General features: G+C 38.6%; 1 protein-coding gene across 1 annotated transcript in view; it reads left to right on the forward strand.

The window, feature by feature from the left end:
- Nucleotides 1–26,588, forward strand: part of LOC139708012 (FK506-binding protein 15-like) — a 144,650-nt gene that overhangs the window by 91,866 nt on the left and 26,196 nt on the right. Inside the window, exons 13-20 of the mRNA XM_071620003.1 lie at nt 3,565–3,754; nt 7,752–7,770; nt 11,272–11,515; nt 14,274–14,570; nt 16,682–16,887; nt 23,095–23,197; nt 24,479–24,650; nt 25,231–25,367. Coding sequence (XP_071476104.1) covers nt 3,565–3,754; nt 7,752–7,770; nt 11,272–11,515; nt 14,274–14,570; nt 16,682–16,887; nt 23,095–23,197; nt 24,479–24,650; nt 25,231–25,367 — 1,368 coding nt within the window. The remainder of the gene's footprint in view (nt 1–3,564; nt 3,755–7,751; nt 7,771–11,271; nt 11,516–14,273; nt 14,571–16,681; nt 16,888–23,094; nt 23,198–24,478; nt 24,651–25,230; nt 25,368–26,588) is intronic.

Consider the following 26,588-nt stretch of genomic DNA (forward strand, 5'->3'; position numbering starts at 1 on the left):
GGTTGTAGAATCCTTCAAAGACTCACATAAATATGAACACATAGGACCAGTAGACTGATTGTTGCTTTTGAATCAGTGATTAGAAAGGAGCTACAAGTACGAGCGAAGAGTGTGCTCTTTGCTTGGCCTCCGGCTAAATTCCACAGAAATCCAGATGGCAAGGGGATTAGCGCATGGCATCGCCTAAATACTAGTTAGGCGGCCAATCATCTAAGAGCAGATGCCAGAGAATAGATTATATTTAAACTAGACCCCCCGAATCATTAAAAAAAAGGATGAGAAATCTTTGCAGACACATGATAAGTTGACTCTACAAGGCTGAGTATGGCTTAAGGCCTAGCTGTTACTTTGTGTGCCCTCAGTGTTAAGAGGCAGCTACAAAGATATATCCAAACGAATTAACTTTCCAGCTTTGACTTATGAACCACAAGTCAATTAGCTGGCATTTATTTGTTTGTTTCAAAGCTGGTGTTAGTCATATTTGTCTCAATCCAGTGATTTCATGTGCTTTGATGAAAGATAACAGTCCTCGTCATTGCTTTAAAGTACCCAAATGCTTTCAATTGCTTGACTGCGTATCAGCAGTGTCAAATTTGACAATTCTGTGTATTCTGTTTTCAGTCAGCCTAGTGCAGCTTATCTCCTTTTTGTTAGTTCTCGATCGAGAAGCAGAGTTGTCTTTTTAAGTCAACTTCTCTTAGTTATGTGTGTGTCCTGAGATTTGGGTGCAGTGAATTGAGCTTTAGGCATGCTGAAAATTTGCCAACAATATGGTATAATGGATTCAGAGTGCTGTTTTGATCTGGGCTCTGTCACAGTTTCATTGTTTCTGCTGGAAAGTTGTCAAATGATTGTCTGAACAGAAGCAGAATGAGGGGACACCCTATGATTTGATAGTGGATACTCAAAATTGTGGCCACCGGCAGCATGCAGTCAGTACTTTTTGACACAGATGACCATTACCTGGAGCCCATCGTTGCACGGATTGCCATCAGACATGTGATTTTCATTTTTCCGCTGGACTAGGACAGGTTTTGATGCTGTCCCCCCTCTGGCCTGGCGGAGGGACGTGTGTTGAGGGGGAGAAGGGGTGCTGCACTGCTAGTCACCTGATGACAGGATAAGAGTGAAACGTGAAAGATTTAGTTTGGATGATGATGATGATGAGATCTGCACCGTTGTTACCGTAGCAATGCCACGCAGCTCACCTGACACACACACTGCGAGCCACGTGAAACATCTCTGGTGACATCCATAAGGCCAACTGAACTTTGGAAGGGACGCAATGGTGCATTTCACGATAGATGTTCGGACGATTTAATGGCCAACATCGATCCCTCTGGAGCACAGCGTACCTGCCATGTGACAAAATTTGCCTTTGCTTTTCATATCTCTCTTTATTTCGAGATCTTTTAAGCATACCTCCCCATCCTTCATCCTAAGATGTTTGTGGACACAGAGCTGCTTTCACTGCTTTCGATATGGGCTGCTTTGATTTAATGTTTTAAATTTGATTACATTCTGTCAGTGGCATCATGTTATGAATCATCGGTGTGAGCAGATACATGCACAAATTGACATCAATGGTCAAAACAAGGGAATCACTTGTCAGCCAGGATTTTTGGTAGAACAAAAGATTTGCTATTACAGATAAGCGTTAGCTGATTACTGCACCTGGATTTATTGCATAATTAAGAAAAAAGCTGACAGACTTTGAAGTTGAGAATGGAAGTCTAATGCATTGCAGTGTGCCGAGAGTTACCAGGAGGGGCAGAGACACATACAGGCCCCACCACACGAGGGCGCTGCCCATCATCATGGGGAACCGACGCAGTCAGCTGATGGGGGATCCGGAGGTCGAGGTGGAGCCGGCGAAGTGGGTGCGCCCGGAGCCGCGCCCTGAGACGTGCATCCACACGGGGATGACGCGGAGATGGAACAATAGCACAGTGAAGCAGGTGGAGGCAATGGCCGACCGGATGGACAGCATCCTGGGCATGGCCAAGATGGACCGGCCGGTCAAGCCGGTCAAGAGCATGGGCGACCTCATCGTGGAGAACACTCTGAAGTATCCCACTATCCGCATTGCCAAGTTGAGGGCGCCGTCCAAGAGACTTGCCATTGTAATGAGCATGGATTTTGCATTCTGTCCTTAAGCATGTTGGAACCAAGGTGGATGTCAAATATGATTATGAGTGAAATAGAAAGTGCTATTGCTACTAAGATGTTGCTATAATACTTCAGTGAAATGACACATATATTTTGTTTTTATTATTATTTTAATACCACTGACTAACAATGTTCGTTTTCCAGATTGCCTTTCATGTTGTTTGTCTTGTCATGATACTGTGTGGTTTATATAATGAAGCACTTCTCATTGTGCTGTGGGAACAATGACCGTTTTAGTATATAGTAATCAGATATGCTGATTGTAATTGAATATGGCTTTTGAGAAAGACATCAGTCTGTATGTAACCTACAAATGCTTTATAGTATACAAATATACTTGGCCTTGAGAGTTTCTTGTTAAAACTATGGGCAGAGGTGACTCCAAACTAGTACTATTCACTGAGGGGCGCAGCCCCGAAGTGAATAGTACTAGTTTGGAGTCACCGAGGCCCATAGTTTTAACAAGAAACTCGAAAATAGGCGAAGTATATTTGTTTTATATTTTGGATCAAAAATTTGAATAAAAAGTGAAAATCATTTTATATAGGCCCTAGGCTTAGCCGCACTGCGGCGGCAGCGCAGCGCCTACAATACGCAACAGTGCGAGAGATCGGAAATTGAAAAATGTAGTAGCCGTGGCACCGCCAGAGTTGCCCGTCGCATGTATCCAAGCGCTCGTATGGCCGCAGCAAACCTGAACACTAGAATTCGGGACCGGACGCGGACGGGTACACTAATTGATTGTAAAGAAGGGTGATTGTGACATCATTTTGCAAATAGTATACTATTTGCCAAATGTCGTCATAAAAGTGACGTCATTTTGCAAATAGTACTTCATGGAGTGTCAAACACACCAACACTCTAAAATAGTTCAAAATACCTATAATCACGTGAAGCTCTTTTAACCAATCAATGGAAGACAAATTTTTGATCCAAAATATAAATAGAGATATCAATTTTTTGTGTTGTTTTGTTTTTGTCTACTGATAGAAGATGTTAATTATGATTTTGGCCATTTAGTTAAGTAGTCTTTGATTACAACTGATTAACAAATTGCCCTGCATCTCCGAAATAAGCACTGAAGTGACCAAACTTTTTTTAGTGTATGACAAAAAAACAAACAAACAAACATGGGCATACATTCTTTTGTCATGGCTACTAATAAAACACTGATTAATTCACTGCATATTTACATTGATGTAGGGCAATTTGTTAATTAGTTGCAATAAAACAAATTGCCGGAAGAATTTCAGGACTTCAATAATCTTAAAGTTCAATCAAATCACATTTTTCTTCACTTTGTCGTATATAAAAAGGTGTTTGTTTTTAAACAGTGAAATTAGTCATGGAAGATTGATCCAATCACTTGTTTCACCCTCTTTTTACTCTCCCCAGGAGGCAAGCGCTTCTTCAGACACTGGTTTGCCGCCGTCATCTCAGCCACCAGGACACCAGAACATGATTGCCAAGAAGGCCATGAAAGTGCCCCGCAAGATGCAGAACAACCACGCCGGCACCAACAACTTCCAGGACATGGGCCACGGGATGCACTCCAACACCCTGCCCAGGGTGGGGGATCCAGGAGGTAATTAAGCCCCACCCTATAATACTCAATACTTTAACTCACACACAGACATTTACTCATACACACACACACACACAAATACAAACACTGAGTGAATCCCCTCTCTCCCTCCCTTTCTCTCTTCTTTTCTTTCTCCATTTTCTACTCTATATCTCAGAGATAGTCAGTGACCACCCTTAATGCTTCTGTACCAGATATTTTTGACAGTGTGTATAAAGCACTGTTGAGTTTTCTGTGTCAATTGGCACTCATAGCACTAAAAGTGTTAAGAAAGGTAAACCATAAAAAAATAAAATTTTTACACAAGTGATTTTTTTTTTTTTTTTTTGCTCAGTGAGGTAACATGAATGTTGAATGTTTTTTTTTTTTTTATTATATGGAACCAAAATATAAAATAGTTTTACAAACAATGAATAAAGAATTTGTGGTCTTCTAACATCGTACCTTCGTGCCAGTTTTATGTTGAGCAAACTGTGTGAAAATTTCCACTATTACAGTAGGCCAATCATAATGCCTGATATTCAACCACTCATTTTGCATCCCTCTTGCAATTTTGCACTGCCTGTACCTGCAAGTATTAGCCATACCAGGACAGGTAAACCTCTGTCATATGTTGGGCAAGCTTTGATTTTGCCCTAGCTTACTTTCTGTTGTTATATAGACCATCAGTTTATGGAGGTTGTGATAACTTTGCCCAGCAGATAAAAAATAATGAAGCAATAGCACGCAGCAGTTAGGAAAAACTGGCAAATAATGGACGAGTACGAAAAGAAGTGAGCATACATGTACATAGTATGAAGATATGCTGTACATATGTACCTCAGAGACTCACTCAAATATTGTGTTTGGATTGATTCATGTACCAGGACCCAGGACGCCATATCAAGCAATACTACATTTATTTTATTAGTAGGAGCACAGATTGTTTACATTACTTAAGTGTTATAAACTGGCATTTTCTCCAGGCAAAGCACTAACATGATAAACCCTTAATGGAAATTTATGGATTATTTTGCTGAAGAAACTCAAACACAATACTTCAAGATACTTGGTCCATAATGTTCTTGCTAGTCAGGAACTACCATATATGAATGTATACCAACAGTACAGCCATATCAAAGTCTGTGACACCCTACTGAGATTGCCATTGAATTTCCTAGTGGTATATGTGCAACTTTCAAACACCCATAAATTTGTTGATATCGTACGACCTTACAAAAGTAAATTGTAGCATATTACTTCAGACATGTTGTGTAGAACACCAAGGAGCATAAAAATGTTATGTGATGATTTTTGTAGACAGCATGCCAAGTGTAGACGTACCGCACGTAGAGGCAGAACCCCAGGAACCAGGTAAAATTAGTGGCACAATGTTTTCCTCCAGAATATACACCTTTTACATTTCCATGGCAGACCTTTCTCTGACTCAATGCCAGCTTTGTAAACAGACATACATTTACCATGTAGTCCATTCACACAGTTATGATTAGATTGTGATGGTATTCAAATAGTGTTAGGCAGTTCGACCTTGGAGCAACAAGCATGTTCTCCTTAATAGTAAATTACAAACATTTTATCTCTAATGTTCTCCAACTCTACTAATATACATTTACTATTATATATTGACTTCAATGGATAGACTTACTAGAGTCCATCCCGTAGGGTTGTTTAATATCTTTTCTTTCTTTGGCTGCAATTCCATCGAATGAGCTGAACCAAATGTGTTTTTCCTATTCTACCTTATTAATGTTTTTAAGGAAAAGCAAAAAAAAAAACAACAACAAATACAAAACAAAACCCCCAAACAAGTCATTTTCTATTGGGCTTCTCCTAAATGTAAATTCAAATTCCTTTTCAAAGTCAAATTAAAAGAAATGAAGTTTGAAATTTGAATTATGCTTTTATTCATGTGTAATCAATGTGCAGTAACACTACCATGCAGTAGATTCATGCTCATTTTCTGTGGAATCATAGCGTATTTGACTTATCACTGATGTGCTTGAAAACAGCTTCATACACGTGTAAGTTTCAAGCAAGCTGTTCATCACAAAGACATTGCAAATCTTACATGCATACATGCTCTTTCACAAATTGATGATTAACATGTGTACATGTATGTGACATACATGTATCTGTTGTCTGCTCAACATATTTACATGTATGCTGCCTTCATTCAGTAGTTCTCTTCAAAGTTAAAGTCTGTTTACTTTTTACCCTCCTGCTCACTCACTCGATCCTTTTATTTCTTTCTCAAATGCCTTTCTTATACAGAGATGCCAACTGTTTGTTTTTTCAATATTCTGCACCGAGTTCTTTTAATGAAAATACTATAGCTAGGTTTCATGGAAAATACTGATTTTTCCAAATTGTAGTTTTTCATGTGTCCATAGCAGGAAAGGTAAAAAGGCTTTTTATTTTTATTGTTATTTTCATTTATTTATTTACACTGTATTTATGTATTTTTTTTAGAAATGTTTGTGGACGTGTAGAGAATTGCAGTGCCCTGGCTCTGTAATCAGGCCCAGTCTGGGGTGACTGTGCCTTTGGGTAGTCTAAATTTAGCAAAACCTCCTGAGAACCTACCTTTAGTGATGTACACCTGCAACCCAGATCGAACCTCACATTTTTCTTTGGCCAGCAAAAAAAAAAAAACTAGGCCATGGTTTTGGCACATCACAACTTTGGTCAGATGACCTGCTGCCAATTATTAGACCCATTTCAAATAATCATAAACTCTGCCATGATATGGCAGCTTTGTTCTAGTTTCTGTTGCTATTCATCCATTCAACATGAAGCTAGTATGTCATCCTTATGCCCACTCATACTTACCACTTACAGGAGTACATGTGGCTTGTTCAGTGATCAACATGAATAGAACTAATATGTTTTGTTTCCCTTCCCACCCCCTATCCCCATGAGTACCACATTTTGGCCAGTCCTTTCCATCTCAAATTCCTACAAATTTGTTTTCTTCATCTTAAGTAATTCATAACAAACATGTATACAAATAGTCACATTTTTATCTTAAAGATAAATTGTATGCATGTACATGTACAGTACACTTGTTTATCAATTGAAGTCAGTCACAACAGACAGAGCTGTGGAGCTTTCTGCTCTAGTGTCTCAAGTTGAACACTAAGCAGGCATTTTAATTGTCAAAATGTGACACCCTGTCATTGATAATCTCTGCAGTAGTCTTCTTACCCAGAGTGTGTAAGTCCCCCGCTTAATATCAGCTGGGAGAAATATTTCCACCATTCCTGAAAATAAGAATAAAATGCATAATGAGCTGCTTGTTTTGTGTAGTTTCATCAAAAGAAGATATCAAATCACTTTACATATGTAAAAAAAAAAAAAATGTTTATATGCAATCTTTATGCAATATATGTTATATACATTGCAGTAGATCATTTTTCTCAGTGAACTATATCTTATTTTAAAGGCTATTTCATTGTTTATTTAAAAGTTTTACCTCAGTATTAAACATCTGTATAAAAAACATATATGATACGTGTATATATGTATGATTTCAGATTGCACTTTTTACTTTGAAGGCTAATCCACAGAAGTTGCTTCACTTCATAGAAATCGAAAGAGCCGTGGTATCACTGCCTGTAAAATAGAAACTCCAGCATGTATAATCTTTATTTTATGATGCCTCAATGGAAAGCAATGGATGAAGGTGAACAGGGTGCCATTTTCCAAAAGAGATTTTATCAGTAATCTCTAGCATTGCATCCGCCAACACCCTGTCAAATCTTAAATGGAGGGGCATTTCAATAGAGCAGCCAATTTTATGACTCTCACACACACAGATAAATATTGTAGATCAAAATGCCCATTTGATATCCATTGTACCTTCGCTCTACAAAGCTTTCTCCTTTCTTGGAGAAGGGATAGGAGGGGGCCCTGAGAGGGGGGCCCTGGGAGGGGGGCCCTGGGAGAAAGGAGCTGGTGGTGTGTTCAGATGAACATGTGGCTCTCATTTCCGTGGTAGCCACTATCGCTGGCATCAGGTGGGGGAAGCTTGGCACACACATGCTGCCGTACATGGCCTAAACATAGCGTCCGGAGTTGAGAGATGTTCCATACTTTAATACACTGTACAATGTATCCCTTGTTTTGTGGCATATATACCCTCCGAGCTTCAGAGGCTACCACAGACCATTGCAGGGGCCTTGGAACTGTGGGGCTGCAGTGGTTTCCCCTCCACTCCACCTTTTTTTTTTTTACTCTTTCAATCAAAACAAAAACAAAAACAACTTCACAAAACCCATGACTCTTCTAGAGTTCCATGCCAAGATTCTTCCTATCAAAGCAAGGGGAGGGGGTAGATTGTACATTGACCTTTGACACCCCCCATTGATTCACAGCCCCTCCCCCCCCCATATTAATAAATGGATAAGTATATAAATAAATAAATGAATAATTGAATTGATTAATTACTTGATGAATTAATGAATATTGAAATAAATGAATATATATATAGATGAATGAATACATACATTAATAAATATATTAATAAATAGATACATAAATAGATAACTGCATAAATAAATAGATGAATATATATATATATATATATATATATATATATATATATATATATATATATATATATATATTATATATATATATATAAATTAAGCAATGAATAAATAGCATTTTGTAGCTCCTGCATTGGACATTTCTGTAGTTTCTTTGGTAATTCTAAGGTTTGTTGATCATTTGCTAAAGTAAAGTTTGGATTTTTTGTTTTGTTTTGTTTTTGTATTGGGAAGAGGGAGAGGTGTTAGCTAACACTGAACTATCACTCTGAAATTTGTCAGAACAGTCATTACCGTATCTCAGGCACTTTGTTACTACAGTGTTTAGATTTCTTTTTATCATAATAGGCAACAATAGGATGTCGTAAGGAGTTATTGTAGCCATCAGCATTTTTCCTCTCCCTCCCCACCCCCCCCCCCCCCCCCCCAAATATGACAGCTACATGTACGTGTAGATGTGGACTGCCTGCCTTCCGTCAGGTAGGCTTCATTGTATTTGTCATCAGACTAAAGTCCATAGTTTGTGTGCCATGAAGTATGTTCAAAGATTAAATGCAAGAGGCACGTGATTAGGATGAAGCAGCATTCATTAAAGTCCCAAAGTTCTTTGCAGAGTACATTGTAGTATTTTGCAGGCTGGCTGATGTGGGTGGTGTTTCACACATCTGTATTACTGTATGTGTAACCATTCTTCAGCCCCACTTACTTGAAACCATGTAAGGGGTGCTCTGTGGACGTTCGTAAACTACAGCTAGCCAGTTTTTGGACATGGCTGCTCCAAAATGTATGTATTATTTGATGTCCTTACAAAAGAGCAGACATGTGTGCACATGTTATATTAAGAGTCACTAATTCATGAACGATCGAGAGTTGATGTATCAAAGAGTTCTGTCTACCTGTACTAGATTGCACTGCAACATTTGTGAGATGGCTGTACTGCCATAGTATCACTCTTGTCTGTATGCTCATGAAGATATACAGTCATCAACTGAGGGCATTTTACTTGTCATATGTATCATACATTTGTAACTATAGTCATGTATAGGCCTACATATCTTTCAGCTATATATTTGCAACTTCATTTGAATCTTCTGTCATATGCTCTCCATGTACATGTACATGCATTTGTTTGCAAACATTTTTTCTTTTGGAGTGACAGAGATATATTCAATCATGACTTGCAGTTTACAGCCATCACAGACAATTTGTCTAATCACTATGGAGACACATTTTTCTATGTCATCAGATATCTTTCTCCCTTTTTAATTACATCAATGTATCCTGTGTCCTCTCTGTTTTCTTTTCCCCTTTTCTTTCTTCTTTTTTGTTTTCGTTATTGTTGTTGCTTAATTGCAATGAGCGTTTCTTATCTGTTCTGCATTTGTTCATACATTAGAGATAATGCTTTGTTTAATGTTTTATGCTCTCTGGATATCATACCTTGTATGTATGCCAATCGCACCTTTTGCCTTTTCTCAATCTCATCGCTGTTTTATATTTCTGCTACATATATTTCACATAGTTGTGAACATAATGCGTTGAGTCAGGATCAACTTTCTAATCCTGTGATGTCATGTTTCATACCTGCCCCTTTCTTTGGCAGAACCAATTGTCTGTTCTTGTCTTACCCAACATATACATTATTTATATCTTACTCTGTTGAGATTTATCCTTATGTCTTTCTCTGTTTTTCTTCTCCTCTCTCTCTCTCTATCTGTCTCTTTGTTTTGCCTCTTTAGTCTTTGTCAGTCTCCAACACACACAAAACACATGCTTAAAGAAGTATAAACCATGGTACACAATTTTGATCCTATTCATGCTTGCATAATGACAGGATCACTAGTTGATTTTACTAGTGATCCTTGTGCTTGATACTGTATATGACATATATCACAGTATGATATTATGCAAATGCCGACTTGTAAGGCAATTTCATTAGTGGTTGTATTAATGATTGAGAACCACTTTGCTAGAATGAGAAAGAAGTGTCATCACCTTTCGAGATAAAAGTTTGATAGCAATTTCCAACCTTGGAAATGATTTTAGAGTGCATAAAACAGCTTGAGGAGGCAATATTTCGAGAATTGTTGATTTCGATTGACTTGCAGAAATTTGCAGAAATTTGCAGAAAATGAAAACACTCTGAAACATACAATGGATAGGGTGAGGTAACAATTTCCTAGCAAATCATATCATGATGCTCAAGGCACTTCAAAACATATCATTCATTACCTCCAGCTACAATGTACAACCTGGAATCAAAGCCATACCCACAGAGCACCCATTCAACTCTGGGGGGTTCCATTCTAGCCAGGGCCCCATTTCATAAAAAGTTGCTATGTTAGCAACTCTTGCTTGAAAGGCATTGCTGGAAAGGCAGTGGTCGTGGCAACGACAAGAATCCACATTCCTGATTGGCTGTTGCCACAGGAAGTTGCTATTCTTGTGAGAGTTGCTATTCTAACATCTTTGGTGAAACGGGGCCCAGATTTTCTACTCCAGTCCATGCACTAGCTGAATCCAACCCTATTAATGTTCAGCTTCATACTTGGTACTCATTCATACAGCTGGATGGGGAGAGGAGCATTGAGCAAAACAAAAAGTGTCTTTCCTCAAGGAAATAAGCATTATGGCAGGAATTGAACCCTGAACTCTCTTACTAAATGTACAGTGTACAACCATCAAACCACAACACATGCCTCTCGTTATACTCTAAACAAGAAACATTGACAGCATGAAACTTTTGTGAACTAGAGCTTATGGCCTTTTTCCCCGTCATGAAACTTTCACAAATTGCCACAGGCATTTAGTGCACTGTGTAGATAAAGCCTTTTGAGTGCATTTTACTTTCACAAATCTTTAATAGCTCCTTGTGAAATTTGCAAAAGTTTCATGCATGGGGAAATTTCTGGTTTTACTGTAATTCTTATCCAAATATTTATGATATTCCATGTGCCATCCTGAAATAAGTGTATCACATCCATTTTTTCTCAATGACCTTTTGTTATTTTTTTCTCTCACTTTCTTTTCTTCCACCTGTGCCCTTTGTTGCTGTTGTTTGTTTTTATCCATAGTACACACCGGACAGGTGGCCATCTACCAGCCACAGGTAGCCCACAGCCAGGCCCAACAGATGGCCCCCAATCAGTCCCACCTGGCCCACCAGGCCCAGGCAGCCGGGTTGGGGCTACAGCACGGTCAGCAGCCCCTAGGGGTGAGTCAGTAGCATGGGTCAGGTCTGTTTAAGAGGCACAATGAGAACAAACGAAAACAGAAAAAAAAAATCATTTTCGGGGCCCCTGTCCTAGAAAAAAGGAAACAAGACAAAAAAAGAAGAAAAACAAACAACCCTGATGATGATCCGATTACGGTTTGATTACAACTAAAGAAAATCAAATGAATATCATGTGACTGGCTGCCAGTCAAGAGCTTACTATGCCTCTTTCTTCATGTATCATTTTCTTCTCTTTTTTTTTTTTTGGGGGGGGGGGGGAGGAGGGGGGGGTGGGGATGGGAAAAGGTATAGGGGAGTAGGGGAGTATTAATTAAGGCACTGCCACTGGCTTGGTGTAATATCCATTGTCTATTCTAATTCTTACTCCAATCTTGATTTTTTTTTCCAAAACTTAGCAGTAATATCTGTAGTTCCACTTGAGACCCATAGAGCTTGGATTACAGATCAAAAATCACTATTTATGTGACTAATAATTCACCATTGGGAAATAAGTGATTTTCATTTATGATAGCATGCAACTTATGTTCAACTGTTACAGAACTGTGCCATTCAATGGAAACGCGATTTAGTACATTTGCAAATATGCAGATGTCAATTTCAAAGATAGATATTTCAGTGATAATCAACCTGCCTGATAATTTTCATGAGATATTTGCCCACAAAGTAGAAGAAAAGTCAAGAAACTTTGTCAGTTAGAGCTGGAAGCACCTACCATTATTTTGTTCCACAAACCTGTACAAACTTGTATGTACAAATGTGGTACAACATTTATGCGGATTGGGCAATATCAATCAAGCAAATACAGAGCCAATATAAAAAAGAAAGAAAGATGTATTTTAGTCATTTCAGTCCTTGACTTTCAGCAGTAGGAATGGGCTTGTGAAAGCTTGATGCAAGTGACACAGCATGAGTGAGGCTTTTAATTAGTGAGAGCTAATCAACCCGGGACCTCTTGCGTCTGACTCATGATCCCTCATTCAAGCGTACACTAATGCCGAGCATTTAGCATTTTTTGGGAAGCCATGTGACAAATTTTATGCGGAATCTCTCTTCTTATCGAAGTCCATGGCAAATACGGTGGGGGAAACGTCATCATGACTTTGTGTATATGCATCATGTACATTTTAAACTTTGTGAATTTTCGGACCTCACAAAGCTATCACTTTAGAACATTTAAAGTTTAAGGAATGTTTTTATTTTTTTTGTGGGGGGGGGGGGGAGAGGGAATCATGTTCATATAAACAGATTGTCTCACATACAGCCGTATTCATATTCATGTTGGTTATCTTTGATATGAAGGGCCTTCAGCACTTCTTTGTTTTTGGTTTTATTCTTGTAAGACTTAAAGCAATCACAAGGCATCTATGGCTTGGAATCTTTTTGTAATGGCCCAATTATTCAGTATAATTGACAGCTCTCAAATTCTTCCATACACAACTTTCTTGCCAAAACTAATCACAGACTTTCACAGAAAACATAGCATTTTCCCTACGCCCAACAGTTGTACCAAAGAAAACAAAAATGAAAGGTATATTTGAAGAGATATTTGTAAGAGGTAGAGGTAGAAACAGTGTTGTTCACGAGGTGTGTGTGCTGCATTGATTTCAGTGATGTCCATTTCTAACTTCTTTATATAGATATGACAAAACTTGACTCATTCAAACTACAAATGTAGGAGAATCATGGGAAAGTATTAAAAATTCGGGGTAGTTGACATGAAACATGGGGGGAAAATGGTGTGAATATTCCATGGAAGCATTAAGTTTGTTTTGAAGTGGTCTGTCTTATATGCCTCTTTATACAAATGAAACCAAACAGAGAGATGTCGGAAATGGTACTGAGTATGACGTGCCGTAATCAAGTTGTCTCTTTGTAAAATATTGTGTACGATACAAGTGAATTGTTTGTTGGGTTCCAGAAAGCTGTTTACTGACTCCACAAGGACAAAACAGTATTTCTTTATATTTTTCATGGAAAGGAATATGGCATTCAGTATATTGAATATCATTTCTATATCCATAGCATGTTGTATCAAATGAGGAAACATGGATTTTGTGCGCAATGATGCCTGTTGATCAAATTCAAAGGTAATTTTGCAGGTCAAACCTCCCAAACAATCACAGTGAAAAAAGGGGCACGTTATAAAATCATTACATGTAGATAAGTAATAATGCTGCAATTATGTGGAATTGCCAATTCTAGCTGGAATTGACAGATTGTTATAATCTGTGAGGATGACACCAGCTCACAATGATAGCTGGATGACACTAAAAAGGTTCTGGTCCCCAACAATGATGTCACTTGTCTTGAAGAAGAGCACTGGTGTTTGTGCATGCTGGCACCATTTGATTTCAGTTGGTGTAGCCCATGCACTGTGGTGACATACAAGCAAGATCTTTAGTGGCAGTAGATCAAGCTTATTCCTCCTTAAGTTTGATAGTTCTTTTTTTTTTTTCAAGTTTGCCACAGATCATTTTGTGTCTTGTGTTAACGCTCTTACTTCTCTGTTCTGTCTCATGCATGGGCGAAATCTGGCTTGGATCACCGGTTGCATGTCAATCCGCTTGCTCCCACCGTCCCGCCCCACCCCGCTACCGAACGGTCCCTCTTGCACCTTGTACCAACCCGGTGGAATGCCCCCCCCCTGTTCTGTCTACCCCATGCCCTCCTCCCCATACCCCCATGCCCCTTGCCTTGCTTTGATGCACCACTGGTTACCGTGGGCTGCAATGTGTAGACCTACCCAGTGCCTCCCCCGCAGCAACAGCCTCAGCAGCAACACACGTATTACCAACCCCCACAACACATCCCCCCGCAGACCCCCGGCCAGAACCCCATGCCGCACCAGATGGCGCTGCACCCTCCCGGGGCCGTCTACCCGGCCACCTCGGCCCAGCAGGCCCTGGTCACTCAGCAGCAGATGGCCGACATGCAGATGGTGCCCATCGTCCTCTCCGAGGCCCGGCAGCACCACTCGGACATCAGGTCAGCCGTCGTCAAGGTCTCCGATCGCATCGAGGATCTCTGTAAAAAGGTACGAACCTTGAAGATCTAAAGTGGAATTCCCAACCACTTAAAAAGTTATTGGAAAAGAAAGAGTAAATTTAATGAGCACAACAGCAAAAATTTGATTAAGATTGGATTGAAATAAGAAAGTGTTGAGATTTGCTAATGTTTGCAAAACAGTTCTTGAACAGTTGATATGAATTTGATATCCAATTGAGTGAGCTCATAATGTTATCACATCACAATTTCCCATTGATCATATACAAAAAAAAATGACAAAATGCAATTCTTCTGCCATAAAAGTGTACAACATAATGTATTCCTGGCAGAATAACTTAAAAATAATGATCAGTCATATACACTGTACATGTATATTATGACTTCAGATGGGGGCATGATTGCATTTGAACACACACAAAAAAAACAGGCAATTTCAAGATTTTTTTTTTAAACAACCTTTTAGCAGGTTTTGAGGTGATGACATCATCAACCTGACAGTATTTGCATATTCACTCAGTATTGACTGTTCAAGAACTGTGTCTTGAAAATTGACAAATCTGTATAAAGATAAACAACGGTCATTGTTGACAAATGCATGTTGGGTGTTTCTGTCCTGTAGAAGTGAAATAAACAGACAATGCAAAATTTTTAAGAGGGAAAAGTAAAAGCATATCATGGAAGAAAATAAAAACTCTGGAGATAGAATGCTTAGACCTACATTGTACACCTGCACTTCTATTCACTTGATCTGAGATGCCAAGTCTTACACATACCGTACATGGAATTTTTGTACTACAAGCGTGTATGCATATTACTGTGGGGGGGTTATTATCTTTATTGTAATCATAATTGAAATGAGTATGATTTTTTTTTTCTGATGGTGATTGTTATCATAATTGTTATATCTACTACTGCTGCTTCTTCTACTTCTGCTGCTGCTGCTACTGCACATTACATATTGATAAAGATAATAATCATAATGATATTTGTTATTATTTTCACGAGAAATATATGTACATATATCATTACCATTGTTGTTTTATGTAGTATCCTTAACATTTACAGACATGCAGAATAGAATCTGTACAAAAAAAAGTAAGAAATAACCTTCTTCTTTCATTAGCTATGCAAATCACATTCTAAATATAAGTTTGATAAAATTTGCTGAGGTCATCGTTTCAATTTCCCTGTGGGGAGCCCAAACATGTAAATTGGCATATAACAATGGATTTTCAAATTGCTTGAAAAGTTCTCAGTCACTGCCCTAGAAAATAACACATTTGTAGAAGTCAGCGGATGGTTAGATCAAACAAATATTAAGATTTGGCCCCAGTAGAAGGTTGCTGTGATATTTTAAAGAACACACCCTTTAATAGATAACATTGTTGTGATCCTTGCCCCCCAGTTGACTTAGTGTGAAAAACACAATAGTTGGATGCTTTCCACGACAGTCTAAAAATACACAGAGAGAAAATTGAATAAAATCAGTAATCCACCGCCGAGCATGGCTGTGTGGCGTTGCGGGTCAGAGGGAACATAAGATGCACACTTGTGGTAATAGTGTGTCCTAGCATTGTGCATGATGCTTGCCCTCTTCCAAATAAGCCTAAAGAGGGAGCTCTTTATGGAACCATTGTTGAAATTTGGATGCATTTTGCAACCTGTGCAGAAAGGTGCCTCTTGTTACTCCAGACAACAGGTTTGCTCTCTTAAAAAAAAAAAAAAAAAAGAAGAAGAAAAGAATTCAGCAATGATAATGATTTTGGGTTAGAAGTACAATGCAGGTGGAAGTCACCGTGAAAAATGATGAAGTCAGTTTGAAGCAGATTTGCAAAATTTGGCAAGATTGTTGCCTTTGTGAAAAGAAGCCAATGAACTTTGAGTGTGAGTATTGGCTTCCATCAAATAATACAGCAGGTCTCATGATTGATGTGCTGTGCAGTATTGACAAATTACATGTACAGTTTACAGCACTCAGATGTGACTCTGCTTGGGAAATTTGGGAGGTTGATTGTATCTGTCACAATCACAGAGTGATATTTGGTGATAGAATCGGAAATGCCCATTGATCCTGTAATCCGTAATGATGCGGCACGCCGAAAGCGCTTTCACCTCATCCGCGATGCCATTCGTCGACAGGTGGACCACATCCAGACGAGCGCGCCGACGACGACGCAGCCCCAGCTGCCCTCCAACTCGCCGTCGATGGAAGCCACGGTGCTGATGTCCAACATCCAGCGCATCGTCCAGGAGAACGAGCGGCTCAAGAAGGAGGTGTACGAGAAGAGCGCGCGCATCGACAACCAGAACGAGAAGATATCGGAGCTCCTGCAGAAGAACCAGCTGTGAGTATCCCCTCCATCCCTGGACTTCTTAACCCCGTATTTGCTTTGAGTGCTGTTTAACATAGAAAAGCCCCATAGCATAGTACACACTGTCCAAAGTCCCTGGCACAGAAAGGATAATAGAGAAATTCTACTTCATCTTTAGTGTGATCTAAATAGAATATGAAGGTCAAAATTTGATATTGTATTCATGTTTATCTGACAGAAGATGTTTGAAAAGTCATGGAATTGGCAGTTTCAAGTATTTCCACAAAATGGTGATGTTTCCTGAGATCTCCTATGCATATCGTATGAGGGGCCAAATTTATCACCTCATACAAGTACATGTACATCTCCCAATGCTTGCACACAAATCTGCTCCAGATACCTAGAGTTTTTCATTTGAAAAGAATTTTGTAAGAAATATTCATTGTGGATTGAGTCAGTTCCGCGTTACAATGCTTTAGAAGTGATGACCTTGGTAATGAGGGAAGTCTTGGATGCTAATAGAAGCAATTGACAGCAATATTACTGATATTACTGACCTTATATTGTGTATGTACAGTATGAGGTGTTATGCTGGCCAGAAAATATATTTTACACCGTTCATGTTCTGTCTTGTTTCTTTAAGCTTTTTTTTTTTCAACTGCATGTAAAGAATTTCATGTTTTATCATGCTGACTGAGATTTCTACATTGCATATAAGTGCCAGTGAAATGAGTGTTAGTCCAGCACACATGTATTGAATGTGCTGCTGTGATGATAGCATGTTGCAGTGATTGGGGCACGTCTCATGTGTGAGTTTCATCATCTAGAAATCCTGATAGATCCCTAGACAATGAATGTCTGATATTGGTATTTTGAAAAAAACTTTTACAAAGCCCAGTTGTACAGTCATGAAGGAAGTTGGTCACCAGTTGAATAATGTTTTTAGACAGTGACATTGAAATTGTTATGTAGTGAAGATGAAGAGAGAGAGTTATGCACATGCAATACTTTTGTTTGTTTGTTTGTTTGTTTTTTGCTCTTAAAGTAGAAAATTTGTAGAAAAAAATATAAAAACAATTTCACTCACAAAACTATCAATGTTTGTCTGTTTATATTTACACTGTACCAATAAATCTTTGACAAAATTTAAGAAAGTGTTCCAGATGAATTTGCAAATGTTTTCACCAGTATTTTCTTCTCTTTATCTTTTTTTCATGGTATTCCATAATTTATGACAGTTGGTCAGATTTTTGACAAATGCTAAAACAACTTGCTTCAGAAAACTAGCAAATCTGTATATTACCATAAATTATGTTTTTATGAACAGAAGGTAGATACATATCACAATTCCAAACTTTAAAGTCTCAATGCAGAGACTCCAACTCTCCCGTTTTCGACGGGAGATCTCCTGCCGAAAACCCATTTTTGCAAAATCTCCCATTCTCCCGCTTGAGATTCAATTTCTCCCGCCCTGGCTCTGTGTCTCCCGTTGGAAAGGATTTCTTACTTATTGCTATTGTATGTTGAAAAAATAAACCTTAGATAGCACCAGGGAGCATGTAGAACCCTAGGAACTTCGCGCTTCGAACACATCAACTTGGAGTCTCCCGTTTGCTAGGGGTTTCAGGCGGGAGAATCTCCAGATCAGAAGGTGCTTTGGGTTGGAGTCTCTGTCAATGAGAAATCTCAGTTTTTCATTGTCATCCTCCAAGCCACCTCATTTTGCAATTTCCTTTGCCTGAGGGTCTGTGATTTTATCAGGGTCTTGTGGTGATGGGAGGCACACTTTTTTTCTCCCTTGTACCCTTTTCAGAAGACTCATTTTAGACATAAATCTGTCATCATGCAATTCTATCCTCAATAGCATTCCACTAGTCCTGTTCTAATTTCTGAGCTGGGGGAAGTACATGTGCTGTTCTCAGATCATTACAAGATAAAAAAAATAATGTTTAAAAAAGATTAGACTTTTGAACAAATAGAATTGGTTGTGCGTTTGAATGCCAGCCAGGCTAAGTGAAATTGCTGCTACTAAAATATCACATATGTATTGTGTGATATGATTTCATCATGGAATTGTCCTTCAATTTTATTGTGTTACAGGTAGATACATGTGAGTCAACTGATATTGCTGGCATAGGACAGTATCATATTCCTCTTGATATGAATAATTTAGCAGTCATTGCAAATTTAAACGTACCTGTATCTTTCTTGCCCAAAAATAGAAAACCAAAATTGTTGAGTCTTTAACATTGTGACTTTGAGTCATTACTCTTTAACAAAGTCAACACTTAGCAACATACTTCCGTCTTTGCCAGAAGACGGCTTCTTAACATGGGGCATTGGTTATTTCTTTATCAAGTAAGCATGACTTATTTGGGATTTACACTTTTTCATTGAATGGAAGGAAACCAATTTCAGCAATATTAACTTCAAGGAAAGTTTAGGGCATGTTTTTGCTCCGAGGCGACAAAGTTTGATGTGTTTTTCAACTCCAGTGTTGTGCTTCATTGCCCATTGTCGGTTCGACGGCATGTCTAACCCCATGTCACCACCTCGGTTGTTCGCTTCTGTGCAGGAATAATTCCAAGGGAGTAAACCACGATGGCTTACCTAAAAAGTGGGTAGCATTCCCAGCATCGTGGCAGACACTCATGCCAGCTCGTTTGCACGTTTGCATGCCATGTTTTGGAAGTCTGGATGAAGATAAATCCCGCCTTTATAAAGCAACTCCTTTTTTATGCCTGTCCTTAAACACATAGATGATGACACTTTTACATCAGTATAAGTTTTCATTTGAAAGTGGAAATTGTGACCATTCAATGGAAGCCTTTAATCTTGCAAGCAGTACAACATACATAAAAATGCCATATTTCAAACCTTGGAATATGCATTATTTCTTCAACAAGAAGAGGAATTGAAACTCCATTTCTCTCAAGTATTTTACAACCTGTATACATGTATATTTATTTGCAAGTTGTTGTCAATGACATTCCTCCTACATGTAAAATGACAATAACCGTATTGACCGTCAACAACAACAACAACAACAACAACAACAACAACAACAACAACAACAACAACTATAAAAAGTATGTATTTAGATATATTTGTAAAGTCAATAAAAACAGTAAACAGTCATTATTGTGATCAACAATGGAAAGAAGGCATGTGCTATTAACATTGATACACCGTGTTTATCCCGGTTGTCTTTTAATGCTGAGAAGTCTTCCTGTTAGGACAATATGTGGTTTATCAGTTGAAGTTTACTAGGGAATTTTAGACTAGGGGTATGTAAGTTGAGTTGATGCCTGTTTGAGTATACAATGTAACATGAATGTTTCAGATGAACTAATATAAATCAAAGCCTGCTTCCTTTGGTAAAATGACACTGTGTTTGTAAGGTGCTGCATGCATGATTTTCAGCATGCTTTCTTTTGAAAACCTCATGCACATTTGTGTTCTGCAGTTTCATAACAATCTTAACTTTCAGGTGGTCTCTTATTCTTCAATTTTTGCCCCAGGAAATATCATTGTTTTTCTTTTCAGACTGATTTATATGATATATTCCATCTCTTTGCTCCTTTTTATAAGTTACAAGATGTGGATTTCCTTATGTTAAGTCTGATTTGATGAAATTGTCTGATAGGAAGCATGCCAGGATTTTTTTTTTCTTATCGCAAAGCAAAATAACATAAATTTCCCAGATTTTGTGCAACATTGTGGGAGAACTTTTCATAAAGAGAAAAGGTCATGTTGGGTCACAAGAAGGGACCAAACAGACAACAGAACTGTGGAAATTAAGAGAAATCGCCTAAATATCAAAGGACGTGCAGCCATTTGAATATCAGAGAGAGGCTTCTAACATGTAATGTGGTATAGGCATTACAGAGAAACCCTCAATCCATCATGTTTTCAGTAGGTTTAATTGGATGGGGGATTTCAAATTGAATGTCACTTATGATAAAAGGATGATATAGTTTTGATTGAGATGGGGATTTGAATTGTGATTTTTTACGAGATAACTAGAAACCACTAAAATGAAATATTAAAGAGCATACAATTCTATGAATTCAAAGTTTATTTTATGAAAATGGGTTTTCAAATAGCTGAGATATTCATCAATAAAGAAGTCCTATTCAAAGGTGGGACCCACCTATTATTTGGACCACTTTGTTTCACTTTGATTTTAATATCTCGCAGCCATTTCAAAACCAATTTTCATCAAATAAACTTTAAATTCCTCTTACACTGTAGAATTGTAAGCTCTTTAATATTTCATATATTGAAAATGGTTTCTAATTATCTTGCAAAAATTTAAAACCTGAATCCCCATCTCAACCGAAACTATACCATCCCTTTAATATTACTTTCCTGAAAGGAGCACTTCTACACAGTAATGTTCTTGAGATAGCACTGTCTTCAAGTCCATAGACACTCTCCAAAATGATGGAAATTTATTCCTTTTTCCAAACTACAAACAGATATTACGGATCTCTTGTATACGAGAGGAACAAGGGATTATATGCAAAGATGTCCTCGTCAAAAGCCTTGTCAAAACATTTTTGTTTTTAAAGGTGCCCATAATAAGTCACAAAGAGATGATATTACTATCCTTCGATCGTACATGAATTCCTTTCTTTGTAATCGTGTGGCAAAATTCTTTTCAAAATTTTCACAAATCTTGTGCATTGTATATCAACTTGTATTTTCTGAAACAACTTCTTCTGTGAGAATGATTTCTCTTCTTAAGTCCCCTCTCTGTTTTTAGCTGACCAAAATGATCATACACGTATGCGTGTGGCAGTCAAATCTACTGGTTTGGGAATGACCTTGGGAGATTTGAGCGCGCAAGAGCATTGCACATGTTTGAGGGCTATGTGGGCTCACCACAACGTGTGGGTTTTTCAACCACATGGTAACATAGACAACAGCTGGACCTGGGGTGGGTCAGTTCACCACATATACCATTTTTAGAAGCCCCTCTGTCAATTCTTGCTCTGAATTTCCGCCTCTGAAGTGAAAGGAGGTACAGCTTGGAGTCTGCAAGTCTACACAAAGTGCAGATATGAATTATAAACACTTACTTTTTTTGCAGGGGGGCTGTGGGCGGTTGGAGCCAAAATTCTTCCAGAAAAATGACCAGAGACTAATTCTAAACATGGCATAATAGGGAGTGTCACTTGAAGAATACAGAAAGAGCAAAAAGATTTGACCTACTTTAATTATATAAGGTTACTGTAGATACTAAAAAAATAGTTCTCCACCATGGAGCACTTTCAGATTCAAAGATTAACTGATTTTTAATCAAAACAGAAAGATGATCAAGCTTGAGCGACATTGCAGTAATAATATACTTTCCGTAGGAATTATTCAAAGAAAGTTTTAAAGTCTTGAAGCTAAATTGATGCTCCTTTGATGTCTCATACATGTATATTCAGGAAGGCTCTCAGAGGAATTTTGAATTTGATTATTTTCTATAATTAGCATTTGAAATGTCCAGACCATACTGTATATGTCCGTATGTATAACCTTGTGACATGCATTAGGATGGATAGCCTGACAAAGTCTCACTTTGATTTCTGTAGATTTAATGACAAGCTTTGTTTCTAGTGAAGCTATAATTTTACTTGCAGTGGGGCTTAACAAATCCAACCCAGATTTTAAAGCATGACATATTTAACATACTGATTGAACTTCTTTTTTTTTCTTCCATGAATGTGACAACATGCTTGAGGAGATGATTTAAAGGGGATGGCTAGTAACTGATCAGTGAGAATCAGTGGGAATGCTGGGGGATGATTGTTCCAATCCTTGTGGGATTCATTTAAGAGTACATTATATATCTATTGTTGTGTGAAAATTATTTTCTTCAGAATGGTCTCATATTCGAGTAATGTGTAGTTTAATCACCCGTCACTGTACAGGCATGCTAACCTGGAAATATCAAACTGCACATTAGTTGAATATGAGACCATTCTGAAACAAATAATTTTCACACAACAATAGATATGTAATGTACAGTGTACTCTTAAATGAATCCCACAAGGATTGGAACAATCATTCCCCAGCATTCCCACTGATTCTCACTGATCAGTTACTAGCCATCCCCCTTAAGATTTTCCTTGCATGTGCAGTGGAAACTTGAATTAATATTTGATTTCTAAAGTATTACAGTTTCAAATTAAATGCTTCCTCTTTCTCATTTTGATGTTTCGATATCGATGTTTGGTTCTGCACTAGATTTGTGGAGCAGAGCAACTCATTATTGGAGAAGACCAACGACTCCTTCAAGCTGACAGCCACTCAGTCCCAGCAGAGGGTTCTCGAGTTGGAGCAGGAGAAGGTAAAGAAATCAGCACACATCCAGGAATTGGTAATTTGACGTGATTTTGATTTAGTCATGCTGGTTTTGGATGATGCTGCCGATGCCTGGATGATCCACCCGCCCGGTTGCCTGGACAATGCCCCACTCTGGCCCGTATCACCCGCCCCGCCCCGTCCTGCCCTCCCCATCTCTCTCGCATTCGATTGTTAGCCCCAAGCCACTCCTCCACCACACCCAGTTGACCTGCTTGACCCTACAAAGACATGCGGACTGGTAGATTTTAAGCCCCTTCCACAGTAGTTGATTGATGAACTTGATTGGTAGATTGATGGCCCCTCCCCCATTTTGAGATGTAAAATTACTGAAGAATGTTTCCTGCGATGGTCTGCTTCCAAATATCATAGTGCAAGAAACTGTTGCGTAGTGTACATTGTATAATCAATTCCACTCAGACAATGCATAAGGACATACTTCAAGCATGGAGCCTTTGACCAATAGCCCATGACCTCATTCAATGAAAGACTTTGATATTCCAACAATACTTCATCTTACTAGTGATTTAGGCCCTTTACCCTATTTGATCATAGTAACACGTAAAAGAAACTTTAATACGCCCCATTCTCCTTGTCCTGTATACAGTAGCAAGCAATCTCTTTATACTATTTATGCTTTCCAAGTAGGACAACAAGTTTGTACCTCTATTTCCATATAAAATGTCTTACAGATACATTGTGCAAGAGACCCTCCGTCACAAAAACCCAAGAATTTTACAGGTCAATTTCCCAGCAGGCTTCAAAATATGTGTTTTGAGTCAGCAACATTAATACCTGGTTTACTCATTTCCTGAAAGCATAATCATCCCCTATTTAAATCTGTCATGATTTTTGTAGACCTACAGCGTGCAATGTATATGTACATTTCTTTTCTGTCTGATGTTGCTTGATTTTTTTTAATCCATAGTTTGATATCCCTAATTTGTGTATGTGTACAATAAAGGGGGAATTGGTACACTATCAACAAGCCCTGAACTCCAATGCCCCCTTTTTTAAAGTAATGTTTCAGAAGGTTGGACTTTCTATCACTCATTTTAGTTTGGTTAGGAACTTTAGCAACCTTTCTTTCTTTCTTTCTTTTTTAGGGCAGACTTGATGAAACTTCCACCATCTTGTCCGTCTGATTTGTACTCTGCCCATTAAAGCAAACTTCAACTTTGTGTGGAATCATACTTTCAGTCGATCATGAATGTTGCGACGAATCCCAATCAGTGAATTTTTCCTCTTCTCCCGACAACCCCTCCAGGTGCACATGACGTCAGAGCTGAGTAACGCGACGTCCAAGATCAGCTCCCTTCAGATGGAGCTCTCCAACGTACAGCAGAGGGAGAACCAGCTCCGGGCACAGCTCAACGGCGCCCTCAACAACTCGCATGAAAACAGGGGCGAGCTGGACCAGCTAAAGCAGCAGCTTAAAGGTCCGTCTCTTAATACAGTGTAGTCCCACTAATATGTAGAACAGTCCCACTGTAGAGAGAGAGAATAGAGTACGTATACATACAAGTGATGGTGTCACAGTCTTTTGTTATACATTGTAGCTTGGGTTGGAACCAGGTAGGCGCATTAGTACTTGGGGCCAGGTTACGTTGTTTAGAACCAGTTTGCATGGCAATGAATGGCTATGACAACCTGCTATGACATCATGATTTGGTACTCTGTATTCTAATTTGCATACTCATTGTCACATTACAGAGATTTTCCTACTGAGATGAAAAAACAGGGAGGGTTGATTTTGAAAAGGGGCATGCAACACCAATTTGTGTATGTGTCCCCATTTCTAAAGAGACTCGCTGTCATCAAAAATTACAATGATTTCTACTGATTTTGACAAGACAAAAGATTCTTGCACATGATACGTAGCCAAAAGTAGATCAAAGACTATGAAAATTATCGAACAGTGAATATTTGTGCATTTACAGAAGTAGATTGAAAGCGCACCCACAATATATATGTCTGACCCCACTAACCCCCTCCCCCCCCCCCCCCCCCCCCATACAGAAAACGACAACCGATACACGGAGGTACTGAGGTCGCTCAAGGATGAGAGACAGCTTAAGAAGCAGTTGGAGAACCGCGTGACCTCGCTGGAGGAAGAACTCTCCGAGATCAAGATTGAGAAGGATAATCTGGAGAAGGTTGGTGTTGCTTTAAATAACAGGGTTTACCCTTTCTGTGCCAGTGACTTTGGACTGCGTGTACAATGCTATGGGGTTTTCTGTGGGCCAATCAGGACTCGAGGTACACAAAGCATTAAGGTGCAATTGCCACTTTTCCTCAGTAGCTCTTAATGTATGTGGTGTGTTGGTTTTTTTTTTTGCTTTGTTTTTTTTTCTTGTTTGGCAGTCAGCACATTTCATAGTCCGTTTTGTTCTCTAGTCGGCACAGTCGTCCTGTAACTGTCATTGTTTGGGGATTGTGTAATCCTCATTGTATCATAGTGGCCTATATGTGGGACTGTAGCATACAGTATCTGTTACACATCTGAATGGGGTTGTCTAACTGAAATGAGGATTGAGATATGAGGAGTGTAAATGTAAAGACTGATACAGTACGTGTATATCTATTTTTTTATCAACTTGAGATATTTGAGATTCAAGCTACTAAAAAACAAAGGAAATCACTGAAACATATGTGATGATTTTAATGATATCTTCAACTTTACTGTAATACAAAGTAGCTTTGAAAATGGTGTTCATTTGTTTTTGCATTCAAACTTTTAATTTCTTGTTGCTGTTTTAGGGGGAGTTTTGCACTGAATGCAAATGACATTGCCCAAAAGTTTGAGCTTAGTGCACAAGCACATCAATAATTTAATCCAAGCAGTTTTTCACAAATACCTTAGAAAAAAAAAACTTTTTGAAACTTTCTTTCATAGTCTTATCAAACACCTGAATGAGTCAAATACAATGTCTTTTTAAGTCTACACTTGTCAGACTTTGGAGGAGCAGTTATCTGAAAAGTTTTTGGACATTATTCAGACCATTTCAGGTTTTTGTATCATTCAAAATGTATTATGCAAATTGTATGCATATTGAAGGGAAAAAGCCAGTGTAAACTGGGATGTTGCAGACTTTCACCCAACGTTTTCATGTCTCCTCTGCGAGAAATTAGACCAAATTCTGCAATATTTAAAATTTCTGATTTAGTATTAGTGCCGAATTACTGTCCAAAGCAAAAATGAGTAAATTGAGACTGGTAATTAGTTGTCGGACGTGAGATATTCCTTGTTCCTATGTGTAAGTTGTGAAGTGTGATATTTGTTTATGCATGCAGCAGATATTACAGATATTTGTGCGCATGCTTGTATCGGTGAATATATGTCGTGTTCTGTGATTTGCTCTTTTGGATTTGTGTGA

This window comes from Diadema antillarum, unplaced genomic scaffold (assembly GCF_040938485.1).
Source record: "Diadema antillarum isolate AM-2024a unplaced genomic scaffold, OU_Dant_1.0 seq00001293_RagTag, whole genome shotgun sequence".
Lineage (NCBI taxonomy): Eukaryota > Metazoa > Echinodermata > Echinoidea > Diadematoida > Diadematidae > Diadema > Diadema antillarum.